This window comes from Crocodylus siamensis, chromosome 6 (genome assembly GCF_052110815.1).
Source record: "Crocodylus siamensis isolate JL-2025a chromosome 6, ASM5211081v1, whole genome shotgun sequence".
NCBI classification, from domain to species: Eukaryota; Metazoa; Chordata; order Crocodylia; family Crocodylidae; genus Crocodylus; species Crocodylus siamensis.
Genome location: NC_143400.1, coordinates 4,088,403 through 4,108,083, shown reverse-complemented (window position 1 = coordinate 4,108,083; position 19,681 = coordinate 4,088,403). Strand labels below are relative to the sequence as shown.

The 19,681-nt window shown below is 58.8% G+C and overlaps 2 protein-coding genes across 2 annotated transcripts; both read right to left on the bottom strand.

The window, feature by feature from the left end:
- Positions 1-187: 187 nt before the first annotated feature.
- On the bottom strand, positions 188-11,639 carry SART1 (spliceosome associated factor 1, recruiter of U4/U6.U5 tri-snRNP). Its single transcript, XM_090054956.1, has 20 exons — positions 11,122-11,639; positions 10,801-10,858; positions 9,541-9,596; positions 8,856-8,982; positions 8,333-8,438; positions 7,469-7,546; positions 6,798-6,897; positions 6,074-6,216; positions 5,491-5,697; positions 4,842-4,966; positions 4,422-4,561; positions 3,875-4,002; positions 3,085-3,285; positions 2,688-2,798; positions 2,524-2,611; positions 2,223-2,313; positions 1,780-1,915; positions 1,253-1,342; positions 677-798; positions 188-362 (listed from the first exon to the last, which is right to left on the bottom strand). Exons 1-20 carry the CDS (start codon positions 11,519-11,521, stop codon positions 344-346), a joined length of 2,526 nt encoding a protein of 841 aa, XP_089911082.1. The 5' UTR covers positions 11,522-11,639; the 3' UTR covers positions 188-343.
- Positions 11,640-13,035: 1,396 nt separating this feature from the next.
- Positions 13,036-19,307, bottom strand: TSGA10IP (testis specific 10 interacting protein). The gene is made up of 8 exons (XM_090051521.1): positions 19,161-19,307; positions 18,960-19,051; positions 18,187-18,293; positions 17,896-18,076; positions 17,630-17,797; positions 13,400-13,499; positions 13,183-13,294; positions 13,036-13,064 (listed from the first exon to the last, which is right to left on the bottom strand). Exons 1-8 carry the CDS (start codon positions 19,305-19,307, stop codon positions 13,036-13,038), a joined length of 936 nt encoding a protein of 311 aa, XP_089907647.1.
- Positions 19,308-19,681: the final 374 nt, after the last annotated feature.

The window sequence follows — 19,681 nt, the reverse complement described above, 5'->3', positions numbered from 1 at the left end:
CCTCAGTAGCCGTAAGCTCTGTGTCCCTTCCCCAAATGCCTGAGACCCTGCCACAGCTGGCTCTGGGGTAGGACACCCTCAGCTATCCCCCATCCCAGCTTCTCTGCTGTTCCCCCCCGCCCACCAAGCTATTCCCCAGGCTACTTTCTGCCCCTTTTAAACACACCAGGTGCAATAAACAAAGAACTGGCATTTACGGGTTTATTGAGGCAAACGTAGGGCTTCAGATAATACAAAAGAGAGGATCGAGGGGGAAATATCAACATCTCAACTATGTACAGTGCCAGGCACATGGGTCCCCATGGCACAGACCTGCGGCACGAGGGACCCAGTGGTGTCCAGCTCACTTGGTGATGGTGTTTCTGGGAGGAAAGAGAGAGAGAAAAGGGGGTGAGGGGTCAGAGCAAAACCTAGGGAAATAATCAGCCAACTGAAGTATAACAGAAGCATCCAGCTCTGAGTTGAAGATTGCTGGCTGAGTGTAACAGCTGCAGCCAGCTCTGGGGCAATGTATGAGCAGCTGGGTGTTATAGCAGCTGTTTCTGGGGTGGCATCTAAGGGTGGGTGTAACTGAGAAGCAGCTGCCTCTGGGGTGCATCAGCAGCTCAGTATAACAGACTGCAGCTGACTAGGGGTGGGGAAGAACAGGCTGCAGCCAACTCTGGGGGGCACTCACGCATTCATGCTCTTCCCGCTCCCGCTTAAGACGATATAGGGCGTCTTCTGGGCCTTCTGCTTCTCCTGCAGCAGGGCCACAGTGCCCAGGGGGGTGTCACTGGAGCTCATCTTCTTCAGCAGCTGGGGGGATTGGGGGGGTTAGTATGGACATCCGAGACGCAGCTGAGCATAACATGCAACTGGCCCTGGGCTGGGAATAAAGAGGCTGAAATGCAGCCGTCTCTGAAGCAGGGGTTGTCATCCGCCGAGCATACCAAATGTGGCCAGCTCTGGGGTGGGCTGTAGGGAAGGCTTAACTTAGAGGGGGCAGCCACCTCTGGGGTGGGAGGGGTGTCAGCACCTGAGTAGAACAGAGACACAGGCAGGGAAGACATAGTCCACCCCAGGGCCAGCTGCATTGCAGCCCTGTCTGCAGGCAAGTAGAACAAAAGGCAGCCAGCTTGGGGGGGGGGCGGGCAGGGCAAGACTGGGGATAGGACCTGGGGCCAGCTGCACCCAGCTCCGGGTGGCACTGGGGGGGCCTGGCACCAGCTGCACCCAGCCCCAAATAGTGGGGGGGGGGGAACACTCTCACCGCCTCCTCATCCAGCTTCTTCATCCTCCGCTCTGTCTTCATCTTCCCTGAGCCCTTGCCATGGAAACGGTGCGAGAGCTGCCGGAAGGCCTGGGGTGGAACATAGTTCAGAGTCCTGCCTCTACCCCGCACCCCCTCCTTCCCTGGAAGATCTTGCCCAAGCTCTACTCCCTAGGAAGTGTCACCAAACCCCACCCACCTCCAGCATTGGAGTTCAGCCCCAGGTTCCCCCAAGCCCTGCTGCCATCTTGCTCCCTGGCAAAGACTTCCTGACCGCAAATTTCACCTCCACATTGGGGGCAGTCTTAGCACCCCAGGCCCTGCCTCCCAGCCATAACATCAGGCCCCACCTCCTAGTGAAGCACCACCCCGCCATACCTGGCTTTGACTTTCTGTCCCACCCCCATCTCCAAAGGGGCAGAGTTTCAGCACCAGAGGCCCTACCCCCAGCTCCTTGGGAAGGGAACTCAGCACCCCAAGTCCCACCATCAGCCATGATATCAGCACCCCCCCAGCCCTGCCCCTACCTCCTTGGGCGTGAGCTTGCGGCCCGTCTCATCCACGTACTCGATCTTGACATCGGGCCGGTAGCCGTCTTTCTCCTTGAAGTCCTGTGTGAAGCCGCGATATTCCTCGCGCCGGCTGTACTTGTCGTCAATGGCCCTGGGTGAGGAGGGGTGGTGGTCACCAGGAGCTGCTCTGCCCCACCCATGTCCCTCACTCCCAACCTGCAGCCCCTTGGACCCCTGGAGTGCTGTGGGGAGGCAACACTGTGACCAACCCTGGCAACACCTCCATCCCCACCCTCCATCACAGGGGGAACCCTTCTGACCCCACATCCCTATTAGGTGTGACCTCAGCTCCCAGTGCCCCGCCCTCTGACTGTAGGGGCTCCACCCACCACTCCCAAGGGTGGCAGGTTCAAGCCCCATCCCTGCGCATGCCCCACATCGAGCCCTGCCCCACTCACATCTTGTCCTCAATGCAGTAGACGGCCGAGGGCAGGGACTTATTGGGGGCCTTCACCCGGGCAACCTTCTGCACTGTTGTCTCCAGCAGACCTGGAAAACAGGGAGGGGGCTGTCAGGCTGCAGCAAGCTCTGGGGGACACTGGCAGCTGGGTACGACAGGCTACAGCTGGCTCTGGGCAGGGCATAGTTTAGATATAAAGGGCTGCAGCTGGTCCTAGAGGGCACTGGCAGCTGGGTATGACAGATGCCACCAGCTCTTGGGTGCAACATCCAGCTGGGAGGTGGGGGGCAGGGCCTTACCTTTGTTCTGACAAAGCATCAGGGCTGCTGCCAAGCCCCGGTTCACGATTGGCTCCTCATCGAGGATGGTGGTGGATGAGGCTGAGAACTGGGCAGGGAGGAGGAAGTTAGGATCAGTCTGGCTGATGCCCATCACTCCCAACCCACAGCCCCGCCATGCTCACGTCCTGCTGCTGCTTCTCCTCGTCCAGGTTCACGGTGCTCCAGCCCATGTTCTCTTCCCCGTCAGAGCCCGAGGCCCCTGTCACCGACCGCTCCTCATCCCGCTCAAAATCCTGGGGGCAGGAGGAGGTGTTAGTTTGGGAACCAGCCCCCCCCAGCCTCAAGGAAGCTCCCCCTCAACCCCAGAGGATTCTGGGGCATCTGATATTAAGGTGGCTACAAATTACCCACAATGCATAAATGCCCTGCATAGCCACAGCATGAAGCATGGCATGATGCAATACTTCCTCACTCCCCAAACCCAGCACAACCGATGCCCCTCGCTCCCAGCCTGCAGCCCCCTGCCCCCTGGGTGCCCCTCACTCCCAACCCACAGGCCTGGCCCCCACCCAGGCTCACCAGTAGGTCCTGGGGGTCCTCGCGGTTGCCAGCAAGCCCATAGGTGGGGATCTCCCCCAGCGTGCGGCAGAACTCAGAGGTAGCATTGAAGACGATGGCCCCCTTTCGCTCTGGCTCCGCCCCTGCCTCCTCCGGCTCCATCCCCACGTCTGCGTCCAGCCCCGGCCCTGCTCGGGCCAGACGCCGTACTGCCTCTGCCACCTGCCAGGAGACATGAAGTGTCAGGCCAGGGGGCCTAGCAGGTTTAGACACTGCCATACCTGGGCCTGTCAGGCTCTGGATCATGGTCCTTGTCTGTCTGTGGATCTAAACATGAATCTCTTTGTCCATCTGGGTGTGGGTCCATCTGTCTGTCTATGTCCGAGTCCATCTGTGTCTACACCAGAACCTGTCTGGGTTTATCTGGATCTAGGCCTGGGTCTGTCCATCTGTCTAGGTTTGGATCCACCTGTCCGGGCCTATTTCAGTCTGGATCTGTGCCTACGTCTTATCTGCATGTTCCAGGGGGTTGAGACACTAGACACAGCAGGGAGGTACACATGCACCTCTGTCCTAAGGAACTGAGGCACTTGCACCTGCCCCAGCCCTGCAGCATCAAGGGCAGGTGCCCGGGGGAACTGCCATAACAGGGTTAATGGGATGGAGATGGACAGCTCTGGACAGCACGGGGGCATGGGAGAGGTGTGGGCTGAGAGCCTGGACGGGAAGGCCAGGACAGCGAGCACATTTGGATTTCTTGTCCCCAGCCCCACTCAAGACTGCCCCTACCCTGCAGGTCCCATCCCCTCACCTTGTCTCCACCTTCACGGAGCTGCTGGAGCTGCCGCAGGCGCCGCCCCTTCTCCAGCTGCTTCTGCAGCTCCTGCTCTGCCTCATCCTCCTCCAGCACCGGGGGTGACCCGGGGAGCAGGGCCTCATCTGCGGGTGGGGAGGGAAAGGGGTCAGGTTAGGGTCACCACAGCCCTCCAAGACCGCGGTTCTCAACCGTTTTTGTACCATGACCTATTTGTGAACATCCACGGCCAGTCCCAACCCAGTGCCCCTCATTCCTGACCTGCTGCCCCAGCCTGCAGGGTAGGGGTGTGGGACAGGCAGCCCCTAACAGCCCCTCCCAAGCTGGAGCTCTGCCAGCCTGCAAGGGATCCCACATTTTTCTCCTTCAAAGAATCCATTTTCCAAGTGCGTTGGCTGCTCTTTCATATGTTCGTGTGACCACTTCTGGGGCACAACCCCTGGGTTGAGAAACACTCCGCCAGGAGAGCTCACGTTTCTGGGCACCCAGCGCTGGCCCCCCCCGACCAAAAGCTGGAGAGAACCCAAACGTCCGGGCCCCTCACCCTCACTGCTGATGTCCATGTTCTCCACGCGGGTGTCATCTGAAGGAGGGGGCGGCGGGTCCTCTAGGGGCTCCTCGTCTGCCTCCTCCTGGCTCTCCCCCTCCTCCTGAACATGCTGTCGCCGTCCCCGTCCCCGGGACCTACAGGAGTAGGGGGAGAAGTCAGCGATGCCCAAGCCCCACCTCAACTGCACAGGCACCCCCTTTCCTCACCTCATCGCCTGCCCGGTCCCATCACCTCTCAGAGCCCCTTCACCACCCCTTCCTTCTGAACAGGCCAAGCCCCACGCCCACCCCAGCACCTCTACAGCCCAGGCCCTGCCCACCCCTCCTACGACACCATCCTGCCCAGCAGGTTCCCACCTCTCAGAGCCTCAACCCGCACAGCCCAGGCTCCACCCCTCCAGGGGCCCCCCCGCACCTGGAGCCGTGGTCACCATGATCACCGGGGGCAGGGCCCAGCGCCAGGAGGTCCTCAGCTGTCAGCAGCTTCTCCTTGCGCCGCAGCCGCTTCACCCGCCGCTTCGGCTTCCGGAAGGTCACGCTCTGCAGGGGGGACCCACAATGCGCTGGGGGGTGGCCATGCCCTCCCTGTTCCCCACCATGATGCACTGGGGCATGGCTGGATGCCCCTAACACCCACAATGCACTGAGCCACAGCCAGGGCCCCTAGTATCCACCAGGGACGACCATGCCCTGCCCATACCCACAATTCATTGGGGCACCTCCTGCACATACCCAGAATGCCCAGGAGCACGGTGCCAGCCCCACCCTCCAAAAGTCTAGGGAGAGCCTGGACTCTTGTGTTCCTCCTCCAAGGACACTGCTAGCTCTGTGCCTCAGTTCCCCGCCCCATCCTCTCTTGTCTCTGTTCCCCCTATCCCCATGTGCCTCAGTTTCCCCTGGTCCCTGCTCCTCAGTCCCACCCCACCCCATCTGTTTCCCCCTAGCCTCTGCACCTGAATCTGGCCCGTGTTCTTGTTTCCTCCCAGCCTCCCCACGTGCCTCAGCTTCCCCTGCCTGCCCCGTGTCCCTCAGTCCCCGCCCCCGGCACAAAGGGTGGCACTCACCATCTCCTCAGGCGTGAGGTACTCAGCGGCCAGGCGGGGGCCAGGTCCAGCCAGGCTCTGGGCCTGGCTGCGCAGCGCCTCACGCACCTGCTGCAGCTCGCGCTGGGCCGTGCCGTCCGCCTCCCCCCCTGCTGCCAGCCGAAACCCAGGGCGCCGTGGCCCCCCCAGCGTCTCATCGTACTTGGCCAGCAGCACCCGCGGCTTCACCTGGAGTGGGAGGAGGAGTAAGTAAAGATTCCTGGGCTGGGGGAGGTGGGGATTCCCCACCGCTGCACGGAGAAGAGTAAGGAGCTTCCAGCCTCCCCCAGACCCCTTGCCCCCTTCCCCCCAAATCCACCCCCTCCCAGGAATCTGCCCCCACAGGACCCTGCCTCAGTTCCCACCCCCCCCCGCAAAAGGATATTCCCAAAGCCTTCTCTACCCTGGGGTGCTGGCCCCCAGGCCCATACAGCACCTCCACCTAAACTACCTCCCAGTCCCCATCCATCCCCTACCCCAGTTCTTTCGGTCCCATACACCTGGTGCTCCTCTCTTCCCTTCCCCCCAGGCCCCATCTAAGCAGGCCCTACTCCCCACAACTCACCTGGGCCATGTCGTCCACACTCTCATCCTGGGAGTAGGGCTCATAGTCCGGCTTTTTCTTGCGCAGCTCCACGTTCTTGTCCGCCTTCTCCTTGTCCACCAAGTTCACATTCACCAGAACATCCTCCTCCTCCGCCAGAACACCTGAGTTCACCGAGGCAAAGGGAAGAAAGGGGGACAGCATTAACCTAGAGACCACCCTCATCCAGGAAGGGTATGGTACAGAAGGAATTATGGTACCTAGAAGCCACCCTGCCCCCACCCCAGCTCCCCAAGAAAACCTAGCTTTCCTGCATTAGATTTGCAGATTCATTCAGGCAGAAGGTACGTGGGTACACAGAAATTATAGTACCTAGAAGCTCCGTAAGCTTGTCTTCCTTATGTCAGGCACACAGCCCAACTCAGGATGGAGTGCGGTACATGGTACATGGAAAGTTAGAAGCCCCAAGGAAAACCCAGTTTCCCTGTATTAGATGCCCAATTTGGTAGGCAGTGAGGTGCACACTACACAAAGAATTATGGTAGCTAGAAGCCCCCAGAGAAACCTGGCTTCCCTACATTAGAGGCACTCCACAGCCCAGGCCCTTCTCCATGCCTCTGTTTGCCCACCTAAAGAAACTCCTTATTGTGCTTTGGCTCTGTGCCTGTCTGCCCACCCCTCAAGTTTGGGGGGGGGGGGGGAAGGGGGGGGGAGGAGGCGGAGTCCAGGATTCTCTCCAAGTCACCTTTGTCCTTGAGCGTCAGGACCAGGGTCTCTCCCTCCTGGAAAGACTCGATGGTGTGTTCCACTGTCAGGCCCTGCAGGTCCCGTGAGCTGTACGAGTCCTGGGGGGAGGGGGACAGGAGAGGTAGCAAGGAACCTGGATGCCTGGGCTCTCTCCAGCTCAGGGAGGGGAGTGAGGGGCTGGGAGCCCCAGAAGCCTGGGTTCTTGTCCCCTGTGCAGAGCTGGAGAGGACTGGCAGGTCAGAGCTGGAACCAGGACACCTGGGTTCTCTCCCTGCTCTGGAAACAGAAACGGGATCTAGAAAGAGCTGGGAAACCAGACACCTAGGTTCTCTCCTAATTCTGGAAGACAGGAAGGGTTAGAAATGGAAGCCGAGATGCCTGGGTTCTCTCCCAGCTCTGGAAAGCAAAAAGGGGTGTGATGGGTTGGAGCCTGGATTCTCTCCAGGATCAGCACCCCTTTAGCACTAATGGCCTTTGTGACAGAGCCTAGCCTGATCACTTACCCCACCCCCAACCCTTCCCTGCCCTGGTGGCTGGGACACTCAGTCCTCAAGGGGTGGGATCACACAACTCCAAGTGCAGTGACAACACATGCTTCCTGTCCTCCCCCCATCCTCCCTGGGGTCCCCCCAACCCTAATTAACCCAGGTTAAAGGGGCCCAAACCCACCTTCTTCCTCTGCCCGAACTCTTCCTCCACCAGGCTGCTAATGCCAAACTCCTGGTCCATCTCCTCCAGCAGCTTGGCCTGTGTGGGGTGAGGGGTCAGAGCCTGGACACCTGGGTTCTCTCCCACTCTGGGAGGGCAGTGAGGGCTGGGGGTTGAGAGCAGAAGGAACTGGGAGCCCGAATGCCTGGGTTCTCTTACAGACCAACCAGCCACTCTTTCTGCCACCTTTCTTTCCCTCACTGGAGTACAGAACTCGGGCATCTGGGCTCCCAGCTCCTCACCTGCCTCTGCAACCCATAACTCCCTGACCCTTGGTTTGGAGTTGGTTAAAGCAAGTGGGGGCCATGACCCCAGACACCTGGGTTCTCTGGGAATGGAGTGGGAGGCTGGGTAGGTTATAGCAGGGGGGTTGGAAACTTGGACACCTGGCTTCTCTGGGGAGATTATAGCAGAACTTGGGAGCCGGGATGCCTCTGTCATCTCCCTGTTCTGTAAAAGTAGTGGAGTCCAGCACATTGACACACAAGGGGGACTGGGTGCCTGGGACACTGGGTGTGAAAGCAGGGCAGGTCTGGGAGCCTGGACACTTGGGTTCCCCACAGTATCTCCCCCTGCCCATACGAGGATGGGTGGGGGGGAGGGTGGAAACCACATACACATTCACCAGTCCCTGGGGAACCAGCACTGATAAACCCCAGGGGGGGAAAGCCAGTATAAGGCTGGTGGAAATGCAGGAAACAAGTCCTCTTAATGCCTCAGTTTTCCCCCAATCCTGTGTCTCAGCTCCCCCCCAGCCCCCATCTCCCTTGTGTACCTGAGTTTCTACCACCACGCCTCCCAGTCCATCCCAGTGCCAGCCCTCACCCTCTTCTCAGCCAGTTCCTTCTCCTGCTGCAGCTTGCGGCTCCGCTCAATCCAGGCAGCCGCATCATCCAGCCAAGGATCATCCTCCCCAAGGGCCTTTATCTTTCTGGGATGGAGAAAGACATCACATGAGGCGGGGAGGTAGGCAGCACGGAAATCACTTCCTCCCACCCCAGAGATGCACTGAGGCCTCATGGGAGCTTAAGGAGCTGGCAGGAAACTGCAGAGCTGTGGGTTCAAATCCCAATGCCAGGACCTCAGCTTTGATTCCCCAGCCCTGCAGAACCCCGTCACTTCCTTTTCCTCCTCCCACCCTCAGTACTGAACTCCAAAGAGAACAGATATCCCATGGTTTTCTGCAAAGAAACGCTCTTGGATTCTGCCCCTAGTATGCTCTGGGGGACAAAAGCAGGGATGCTGCTGGGCTTGGGTGAGTCAATGTGAGGGTGGGGGCAAGATGGAAGGGGTGTGGCCAAGACCAACAAAGTGAGGGCACAGGGATACAGCAAAGGGGTGGGATTACCCTAATTTCTGGTTGAGCAGGCGCTTCTCCTTGGCAGCTGCCAGCTTCTCACGGATCTCCTCACGCTGCCGCAACGCCATTGGGTTGATGACATCGGCCGCCATCGGGTCTTCCTTGGTGCCTGCCTCTGCGGGGGGGAGTGTACATGAGATATGGGTGTGCCCTGGACCCCGAGACTCCCTCCCCAGGCCTGCCAAGAACCCATGGCACAGGGAGCAGCTAGAGACAGGGCTGGGAGGGCCAGGACTGCACCAGCCAGGAAATGGGGGGCGGGAGCTGAGAACTCGGACACCTGGGTTCGCTCCAGGTCTGGAAGTGGAATGGAGGGCTGAGGGACTGAGAACAGGGGGTCCGGGATCTGGATGCCTTGGTTCTCACCAGCTCTGGGCAGGGAGTGTGGGCTGGGAAACCGGACACCTGGGTTCTCTCCCAGCTCAAGGATAAGAATGAGGTCTGGGGGGATTACAGCAGGGGTTCTGGGAGCCCAGACCCCTCAGTTCTCTCCCAGCTATTGAATGCGAGTGGGGGCTGAGGTAGGGAAAGAGAAAAACAACACTGGGACCTAGATACCTGGGTTCTCTCTAGCTCCAGAAAGGCAAGTGGGGGCTGAGGGGTTAAGAGTAGGAGGGTTGGCAGCCCAGGTGCTTGTGTTCACTCCACCCAGGCATGCTCAATACAGACTTACCCTTCTTGATGGTGCCCACTTCCAAGGGCTTCAGGCCCAACTTGGCTCGGAGTTTGCTGCAGACAACAAGTAGTGAGAGTCACAAAGTGCCCAGGGCTCAGAACCAGCTCCCCTCCTTCATGGCCCATCTACCCTCATGTACATTGGGGCTGTCACCAAGACTGAGGTGTCGCATTGCTTATTAAACCAAGTACTAACAAATCAGGGTGGCGGGAATCCGGTAAGCCAGGAATGGGCAATTGCTTCAGCTAGAGGGCCATGTAATGAGTTCTGAAAGATTTAGCAGGTGTGGTTCTCCAGAACTCATAACGGATCAGAGACAAAAATTGCATATAAAAATCCAAGCATCTACTATGACGCATTTTAGTTTTATTTCAAAAAGTAATTTAAGCCTGGTCTCTGTTTCAAGTACTACAAAAGCAGGCAACTGTATAATAGCTCAAAAATAAAATTTTACACATGTTGTCTAAGCAGGGTGTAGAGGAGGATACATGTCTATGTGGGGGGGTATTCATGGAGGACTGGGTGTGGAGGGATGTGGGGTGCATGTGGAGATGGGAGCTGCCTGTGCACTATGTCCCAGGAGCTGGCCAGGGGTGAGGGAAAGCGGGGGTGCGCAGGGGACATGTGCAACAGAGTTTGCCCTGGTAGGGTGGTGCAGCTGCAGTCATCCCTCCACACCACCCCATTTGGCTGGCAGCTTCCCCCACAGTGCCCCATAGGGGGCTGAGCCCTGCCCACTGCCACGTGGGGCAACAGACGCTGTGCTCCCAGGGCACACTTCTGAGCAGGGCTGCTGCAGCCACCCAGGTGCTGCTCGTGCCCCCTGCAGCTCCTCCTCCTCCCTCCTGACCATGCTGCACTGCTCAGGGCAGCAGACAGCACAACCAACAAAGAATCTCCCTACCTGATCTCACAAATAATTAGATCCATTCACCCCATTAGAATTGGATCCATTCAGCCCAAGATTATGGGAAACATGGGGTCTGGGCTAGCAGTGCCTACACACCTAGCACTGCTTGTAGCCCCTCAGGACAGCTGCGATGGCCAAAACCTGACCCATGGGGAGCAAAACAGGCTTCCTACGAGCTGAGGGCAACTGGGCAGGACTGGAACAAAGGCAAGGTCCTGGGTCCCGAGTCAACCAGCTCCCCTGAGAGCTGTAGGGCCCCCCCCAACCCCAGCCCCACCTGCATCCATGGGGTGAGGCACAACTGCATCACGGGAAGGTGGGGGGATAGAAAAGGAGCTCTCACTCACTTGGTCTCCTCAATGCTGAGGGACAGGGCTTCTCCAGAGCCGCTCTTGAGTGCTGTAGCTGGTGTGGGGGGGGGAGTGAGGGGGAGATGTGAGTGAAACCAAGAGAAGTCCCCTCTGCCCTGACCTTCTCAGTCAGGGACCAGCCCAAGTGTCAGATCTGCCACAGACCTGGGCACCTTACTGCCCCCCACCAGACATCCCATAACTCCCATCCCCACAGATAAACCTCCGCCCTCATCTTCACTCCTCGCCTATTGCCCCACCCGCAAAAAAGCAGCCCCTCTCTCACCTCCCCCCTTCCCTGTACACCACCCCCCTTACCGGTCTCGTGCCCGTCCTCGCGCCGCTCACGCTTGGCCCGTCTCCCACCCTCGGCCTCAGCGGCCCCGCGCTCCCCGGCCCGGCCATGCCCGCGGCTGCTGCTGCCCCCGGGGGCGGCGGCCTCGTCCCCGCCGCTGCGCCGCCGGCTCCGCTCCCCGCGGCTACGGCTCCGCTTGCCCCGGCGCTCGCTGGAGCCCGACCCGGAGCCCGACCCGCCCCCGCGGTGCTTGTGCTTCTTGTGCTCCCGGTGCCGCGACGAGGAGGAGGAGGCCGAAGCCGAGGCGGGGGCCGAGGCTGGGGGTGGATCCTCCGCGGGCCCCGTCCCGCCCCCGGCCGTCCCAGACCCAGCTCCCGGCGCTGCCGCCTCCCCGCGCTCCCGGTGCTTCTTGGAGGAGCCCATAGCGACACAGAATGGCGACTGCAAGCCCTTCCGGGGCCAAAACCCCGCAGCCGCTTCGAGGCTGAGACGCCCCTTCCAGTCTCGCGAAACACGCCTTCCGGGTCACGGTTTCTACATCCGGCGAGGTCAGGAAACTGCTTCGACATACATCGCCACTACCTCAGGTGGAGGTGGGGAAGGCTCGGTCACATGACTTCCGTGGTTACTGTCGCTACTTCCGGTAAGGGGTCCGTCTACCACTTCCGGTGGTCCGCCTTCCCTGCTTCCGGGAAGCGGGAGAGCGCTAAAAGCTACTTCCGCTTTGGTTCCCGCTGCATATTATCTCGTGCCCAGTCGCCGTCCGACTGTACCATTCTTGTAGTGGGGGGGGGGGGAAGTGGAGTGGCCGTGGGAGCTGGAGGGAGGCCACTCATCTTAGGCCTTAAATAACATTATCTTCATTAGGAAGGAGAGGGTTAACACCCTCATTAAAAGGCGGAGGATGGTGTGGCTCTTACACTTCTCTCGAGGCGTGTAGGAACATATCAGTGGGAGAATAAGGGGGGAGAATTGTTATCCCGCCCTGCTCAGGAACCAGTGGTATAACCCACGTACGCTGGAAGGGGGAGATTCCTATCGGGGTAGAAGGAAAGAGGAAAGATTTCCTCCCCCCCACCGCCCAGGGAAAGGATGGTATAATCCATTTGCTGCTCTGGAGGCGTACAGGGAAATACCATCGACAGTACAAAGGGGGGGATTACCCCTCCCCCTTACAAAAGGAATGGTATGGCCTACACTTCGTCTTGGGGAATACTATTAGGAGTAAAAGGAGGGAAAGTTTCTCCTCGGGAGTGGATAGGATTGTATGATCCACATGCTGCTCTGGATGCATATTGGGAAATGTTATTGGTAGAAGGGGTGGAATCTTAGACCCCCACAGAGAAAAAATGGCATGACCCACCTACTGCTCTGTAGGTAGAGGAACATACCATTGTACGTAGAAGGGTGAGAAAATGTTCTTTCTACCAGTGGAAGAAAGAGATGGTATGATCCAGAAGGGGGAAGATTGAGTCTCCCCACCAAGAAGGGATGGTACAATCCACACAGTCTGGTGCATCCTTGATGGCATGTACCACTGATGGATTGTGGGGGTGGATTTTGCACCCCTGCAGCACAGTGTCCCTGGTGCTGCATGAGGGCAGCACCGGCAGTGGCTCAGTCTCCATCCCAGCTGGTTGCCCAGTGCTGGAAGAAAACCCAGGCGCATGGGCTCTCAGCAGCCCCCAAGTCCGATGGCCGTCCCCGGGCACAAGGGAACCTGCTCCTGCTTCCAGCCCCCAGACTCTGCTTCAGTCCCCTAGCTGGAGAACCCAGCTGTCCCGGCTTCCAGCCCCCCAGGCCTGACTCCTCCCCAGGCAGGGAGGGAACCCAGCCGTCCCAGCTCCCAAAGCCTGTTTAATTCAGGGCAGAGGCTATGCTGGGGCCTTCTCAGGTGGATCCAGAGGTGGGTCTCGGGCCTTGTCCACGGAGACCTGTCAGGAGGACACGGCACCTGAAATACTGCCTGCCATGGCAAGGGAGAGAACGCAGGTGTCTGGGCTCCCCCCGAATTCACCAGACCCTGCTCCCCTCCTACAGCAGGAGGGAACCCAGGCGTCCGGGCAGGGAGCTCCTGTTCATACCTGCTGAGGGGGGGCCCTGGTGCCCCGCCTGCCTCCACAGCCCGGCCTCCTCGATGCCCAGCGCCTCCAGCACCTGGGAGAAGCGGTGCTCCATGGCCTGGCGGGCACTGGCCTGCAGGGCGAGGGCTGTCAGCTCCCAGCCGCCCCAGCTGTAACCCCCAAGTCCCACGCCCCCCCGAGCGCGAGAGAACCCAGGTGTCCAGGGCAGGATCCGCACCTGCATGACCCTCTCAAAGAGGTAGGGCCGGCTGCTCACACGAGCCTCTATCTCCCGCAGCTGGGCCTTGTACAGCGCCATGCGTGCCCGCTCCTGAGACCTGGGGGGGGCAAGTCACATAGGGGGGCAGGTTACAGGTGCCACCCCCCTCCCAGCTGTCAGGGGACCCCTGCAGACCCTCCTGCCTTGGGCCCGGGCTCCTGCGGAGGTGTATAGGGCTTGGGATTTCTTGGGGAAGTCTATAGGGGCTGGGGAATCTCAGAGGATCTATAAAAGCCAGGTGTTCTCTATTGGCAGGAGCCATGTAGTTTTCCTAGAACAGTTGTGATCTGTAGGGAATTGATAAGGATTGAGGGGTGTCTATAGGCCCTGGGACCTATAGGGAATCTTTAAGGGCTTGGCTTCTATACAGTCTGGGCTCTATAAGGGCTGGGGATTCTATAGGAGGGGGAATCTGTAAGGGCTGAGGAGGTTCTATAGGGCATCTGTAACGGCTAGAGATTCTGTAGGGATTGGATGTCTATAGGGTAAGAGCTGGGGGTCTACAGGGCAGGGGGCTGTAAGAGGTGGGGAGGTGCTATAGGGCACATATAAGGGCTAGGGGCTGTGTAGGGGTTGGATCTTTAGGGTTTGATGGGGTCATAGATGCTAGGGTTGGAAGGGACCTCAACAGATCATCGAGTCTGACCCCCCCTGCCCTGGGCATGAAAGAGTGCTGGGGCCAGATGACCCCAGCCAGGTGCCTATCCAGCCTTCTCTTAAAGACCCCCCAGGTAGGGGGGGGCACCACCTCCCTTGGAAGCCCATTCCAAATTTTGGCCACCCTTACCGTGAAGAAGTTTTTCCTGATATCCAGCCTAAATCTGCTCTCTGTCAGTTTGTGATCATTGTTCCTTGTTACCCCAAGAGGTGCCCTGGTGAACAGAGCCTCTCCGATCCCTCGCTGCGTCCCACTAATTAATTTGTAGATGGCCACAAGATCACCTCTCAGCCTTCTTTTGTGGAGGCTGAAGAGGTCCAGGTCCCTCAGTCTCTCCTCGTAGGGCTTGTCCTGTAAGCCCCTGACCATACGAGTGGCCTCCTGTGGACCCTCTCAAGTCTATCAACATCCTTCTTGAAGTACGGCACCCAAAACTGGATGTGGTGCTCCAACTGTCTGACCAAGGGGAAGTATGTCCTCCTTGGATCTATTTGTCTGCATCTGCTGATGCATGATAAAGTGCAGTTAGCTTTGCTGATTTCGTCACACTGATGACTCATGTTCATCTCCGAGTCCGCTGTGACTCTGAGATCTCTTTCTGCTTCTGTGCTGCTGAGAGGGTCACTTCCCCGCCAGTTGATGTGCTAGATATTTTTACGCCCTAGGTGCAGCACTCCGCACTTGTCCTTGCTGTACTGCATCCTATTGTGTACTGCCCACTTCTCTAACCTGTCCTGGTCTGCCTGCAATTGTTCCCTACCCTCTGGAGTGTGCACTTCACCCCACAATTTAGTATCATCTGCAGACTTGGACAGAGTACACTTCACACCCACATCCAAGTCACTGATGAAGATATTAAAGAGTACAGGTCCAAGGACTGAACCCTGCGGGACCCCACTACCCACATCCATCTGAGTCAATACCTACCCATCTACTACCACTCTCTGGGTGTGACCGCTAGGCCAATTTGCCACCCACCAGACCGTGTAAACATCTATGTCACAGCCTTTTAATTTATTTCTGAGAATACGATGAGAAACTGTATCAAAGGCCTTGCTAAAGTCCAAGAAAACAACATCCACCTCTACTCCTGCAGCTAAGCATTTTTTACCCTGTCATAAAATGAAACCATATTGGTCAGGCATGATCTACCTGCTACGAATCCATGTTGGCTTCCCTGTTGCATTATTTTTCCCGTTGGACTCCCACAAATATAATCCTTCATGATCTTTTCAAAGACCTTTCCAAGGATGGAGGCAAGGGTTACTGGCCTGTAATTATTCAGAACCTCCTTCCTCCCCTTCTTGAAAATAGGGACCACACTGGCCCTTTTCCAGTCCTCCAGGACCTGACCTGAGAGCCATGAGTGCTCAAACAGCCATGCCAGCTGTTCTGCTATGACATGGGCCAAGTCCTTCAGTACCCTCGGATGCAGCTCATCCAGGTCTGCTGACTTGAACACATCCAGTCCATCCAAGTGACTCTGCATCAAGTCAGCATCGACAGTTGGTGGGCTGGTGTCCCTCAGATGCCCGTCTAAGAACCCATTGGGAGACTTATCTCAAGCCCTGTTCAGGGACACCAAGGCAAAAAAAACTCACTGAATAACTCAGCCTTGCCCCCCCCCCGTCTGTCACTGATTGCTCCTCATTGTTCAGTAGGGGTCCTATGCTGCCCTGCGCCTTCCTTTTATTCCCTACATAACTTTAAAAAGGCTTGTTGTTGTTTTTAATTTGTGTTGCCAGCCTCAACTCTGTAGTTGCTCTGGCCTTTCTAACTGCCTCCCTGAAAGTGTGGGCCAACTAGGTATACTCCTCCTTGGTAGCTCCCCCTGCTTCCATTGCCTATATGCCTTCTTTTTTGCCCTTAGCCAAAGAAGTTTTTTGACTCCTTTCCCTCTTTTCCCTTGTACTGGGATCATCTCCCTCTGTGCCTGAAGGATCGCTTCTTTTAGGAACGACCACCCTTCCTGGACTCCTATCTCACCAATACTCCTATCCTGCAGTGCATCGACTACACTCCTGAGCACACTGAAGTTAGCCTTCCTAAAGTCAAGCACTCCCACCCTACCAGTTAGCTTACCTACCCTATGCCGTATGGTGAATTCAATTTATTGGTGGTCATTGTCCCTAAAGTGACCATGAATCTGCAGCTCCTCTACCAGGTCCTCCCCCATAGCCAACACCAAATCCAATAAGGCATTGGCCCTAGTGGAACCATATCTTCCTGCATTAGGTGGAGGTCCTGCACTCAGGTTAAGAACCTATGTGAATGGTTAGATTTGGCCGACTGCTCCTCCCAGCAGAAGTCCGGGTAGTTTAGGCCCCCCATGACAACCACGTCCCTAGACCGTACAGCCTCTGAGAGTTGCCTTAAGAATTCCAAGTCAAGCTTTTCCTCTTGGTGAGGTGGTCTGTAGCAGACCCCTACCACCAAGACCCTTTCCCCTCAACCTCCATGTATCCTAACCCACAATGCCTCAACTTTCTCCTCCTCTGATCCCATTTTGATTAGGGTGAATGTATAATGCTCCTTTACATAGAGAGCAACGCCGGCCCCTTTCCTCCCTACAGTTTCCCTTCTGTACAACCTGTAGCCCTCAGTGTGTAGCACCCAGTCATGGGTAGGGTCCCACCAGGTTTCCATTAGCACCACTAAATCAAAGTTATTATCTGGAAGCAGAAGTGTGAGTCCTTCCTGCTTGTTCCCCATGCTCCTAGCATTAGTATAAAGGCACCTGAGCCCTCCGAATGGTGCCTTTGATGCTCAGTTCTGATGCCCAAAGGGCCCCTTGGTACTTACCTGGGGTGCACTGCTACATGGCTCGCAGTTTGTAGGTTCTAGACTCTCTCTGTCTCCTGCTTCCCCATCCCCTGTTGTACTCGGTTTAAAGCCCGACTTACAAGGGATCTACGTGAACTCAGGGGAATATGAGGACTAAATCTATAGAATTCTATAGGAGTTGAGATCTATAGAGGATCTATGAGGGCCAAAGTGTATCTACAGGGCCTCATGTCTATATGGGAGCTATAAGGACTGGGGAGGGTCCACAGGGGAACTAAAGAGGCTGGGGGTTCTATAGGGGATCTATAAGAGCTGGGGGTTTATAATGGCTGGAGCTAAGAGCTAGGGGGTCCAAAGGTCTGGGATCTATGGGGAAACTATAAGGGCTGAGGGGCATCTATAGGGGCTGGGAATTCTGGGGAGTGTCTCACTCTTGCCAGGCGTGGTCAGGCCTGCGGGTGACAAGGAGGGGGGTGGCATGTGCTACTGTGTAGCACGTCCAGGGGGAAGCACAGGTGTGCCAGCTGATGGCCATATCTCCGGCTCTCTGCTAGGCCTTTCCCCACTCTTATACCCCTGGAGGCAGCACCCGCCCCTCCTGCCCCACAAGGGTACCACTGCCCTCTAGTGACAGCCCCCACCCTTGTACAGCCACCCAGCTAATGATGCACATGCACAGGTTTGAATATACAGACAACCTAACTGATTATTACGCATATATGCAAATGTTTGTGCATGGGTTTTACCTGAGCTCCGCCTTCTTCCTCTGCAGGGCCTGGGCCAGGCTCTCTGGCGGGTCATGGGTGGCCAGACACCGAGCCACTTCCTGCTGCACCCGCCATGCCCGTGCCTGGCGCTGTTCTGTTCCTTGGCGCTCCCGCCATGCCCCCTCGGCCCAGCTCCGCAGCCGCTGTCTGGTGGGGGCACCGGCGGGGGGCTCTGGGTCAGGAGTGAGGGGCACTGGCAGGGCTGGTGGGAGGCAGGGGGCTGCAGGGTCGGGGTACCAGCCTACCTGGTGGCCTCCAGCCGCTTGATCGAAGCCTGGGTAGGAATCACAGGGTGCAACAGGGAGAACATAGGGGGGCAGGATTGGGCCTGGAGCTGCCCCCTCAGGGTCCCCATCTTGGCCCCCGGGTGGCTCTGGCCCCTGCTGGGCAGGTGGAGTCGGAAGGGTTTGCAGACAGTCAGCTTGGCTGGGGGGCAAAGGGAGTGGCTGTTATACCCACCCTATGCACCCCCCAGTGCCAGCTGCAGCCTGTTCTAACTGTCCCATGCCCACCCAAGAGCCAGCGACAACTCTCACCTCTCGCCTTCCTCTGCTCCAGTTGCTCCTGAATGTTCCTGTGTAGGGCTGGGAAGTCGGGGACAGGCCTGGGTGGGACAGGGGGTGCCCCTCGTCTCCTCCTGGACCTGGGGGACCGGGGCCAGGCCCGCCCTTCGGCCAGGACATGCTGGGACAGGGAGGTGGGGTGGTGCTGCAGGGGGGAGCTGGGACCCCGGGAGCCTGGCGGGGAGCCTGCCCCCCAATATCCACAACCATGAGGCCTCCTGCTCCCCCTGTTCCTGCCCCTCTTGGAGGTCTCAGCCCCCGCTTTTCTGACCCTGGCCCCTTGACTCCTGCCCCCCTGATCCGGCAGCCTGTGGGGAGAGTGGTGAGGGTTTGGGGAGTGGGAGCGGGATAGGAGCAGGCCCCGGCCCCATGCAGCAGAGGGGTCCCAGAGCCACTGGAAGGGGAAGGAGGGCGGGCGGGAGTCCGGCTCAGGGGTGCAGGGGGGGTTGCGGAGAGAGCGGGGGTCCCTGCTGGGGGAGGGGGGGAAGAGAGAGGGACATGTTGGAATTGAACCCAGGCCTTTGAGTCCCTGGCTCTCACCTCCCAGCCCCACTCCCTTCCCAGAGCTGCAGAGACCCCAGGCGCACGAGCTGCCCGTCCCCTGCTCTGACCACCTCTAAAGCCAAAAAAGCCCCTGTTGCTTTTACCCTGCACCTCCTACCGCCCTCCCAGAGTATCCGGGGCCCCAGCCCCCACTTCCTCTCCCAAAGCAGGGAGTGAACCCAGGCATCCACGGCCCTCATCACCTGTCAGGGGCTCGGTCTCGCTTGGGGTGGACCCGGGGTGCCCCTCGCCTCTGTCTCAGCACCAGCCGCCCGTCCCCTGCATCCAGCACCTGCTGGGGGCGCAGAGGCAGCAAGTGGGGGGACGGAGACACAGGCATCCAGGCACCCAGCCCCCCAGGAGGTCTAACCCCCAGCCCCGGGCCTCCGGGCCGGCCTGCGGACCTCACTGCGGGGGTACCCTGTGAGCAGCCCCAGCAGCTGCACGCGCCCCTTCCCCTCATGGAGAGTGCCGGGCACCCGGGCGCCCGGGTCCTGTGAGGGGCGGCCGCAGGCCTGGGCGAGGACCGCCTGGCGGTGGCCCCCCGGCATGGTGGCCCCGTTGCTGCGGTGACGGGGGTTCTAGAAGCCCCCCCGTGCCGCTGCGGGTCCCCTCTGGCCAAGGTGGGTTGCAGTGGGAGGGAGAGGGGGGCCCAGACGCCTGGACATCGCCCCGTCGCTGGGGCACCTGCTGGGCTCCCCCTGCCCCGACTGGGGCCGGCGAGGACCCTGGCTGCCCACCCCTCCCCCCACTCCACCCGATCCTGCTGTTTACATCCCTGTTTACACCCGGCTTGGCCCCGGGCCAGCCTGGGGGGGAGGATACGGGGGAGCGGGGGGAGGAAAAGCTGAGGCTTGGCAGGACACATTGTCCCCGAGGCCCCAGCCTGGCGGCCCGCCCAGACAGATCAAAACACGCTCCTCCC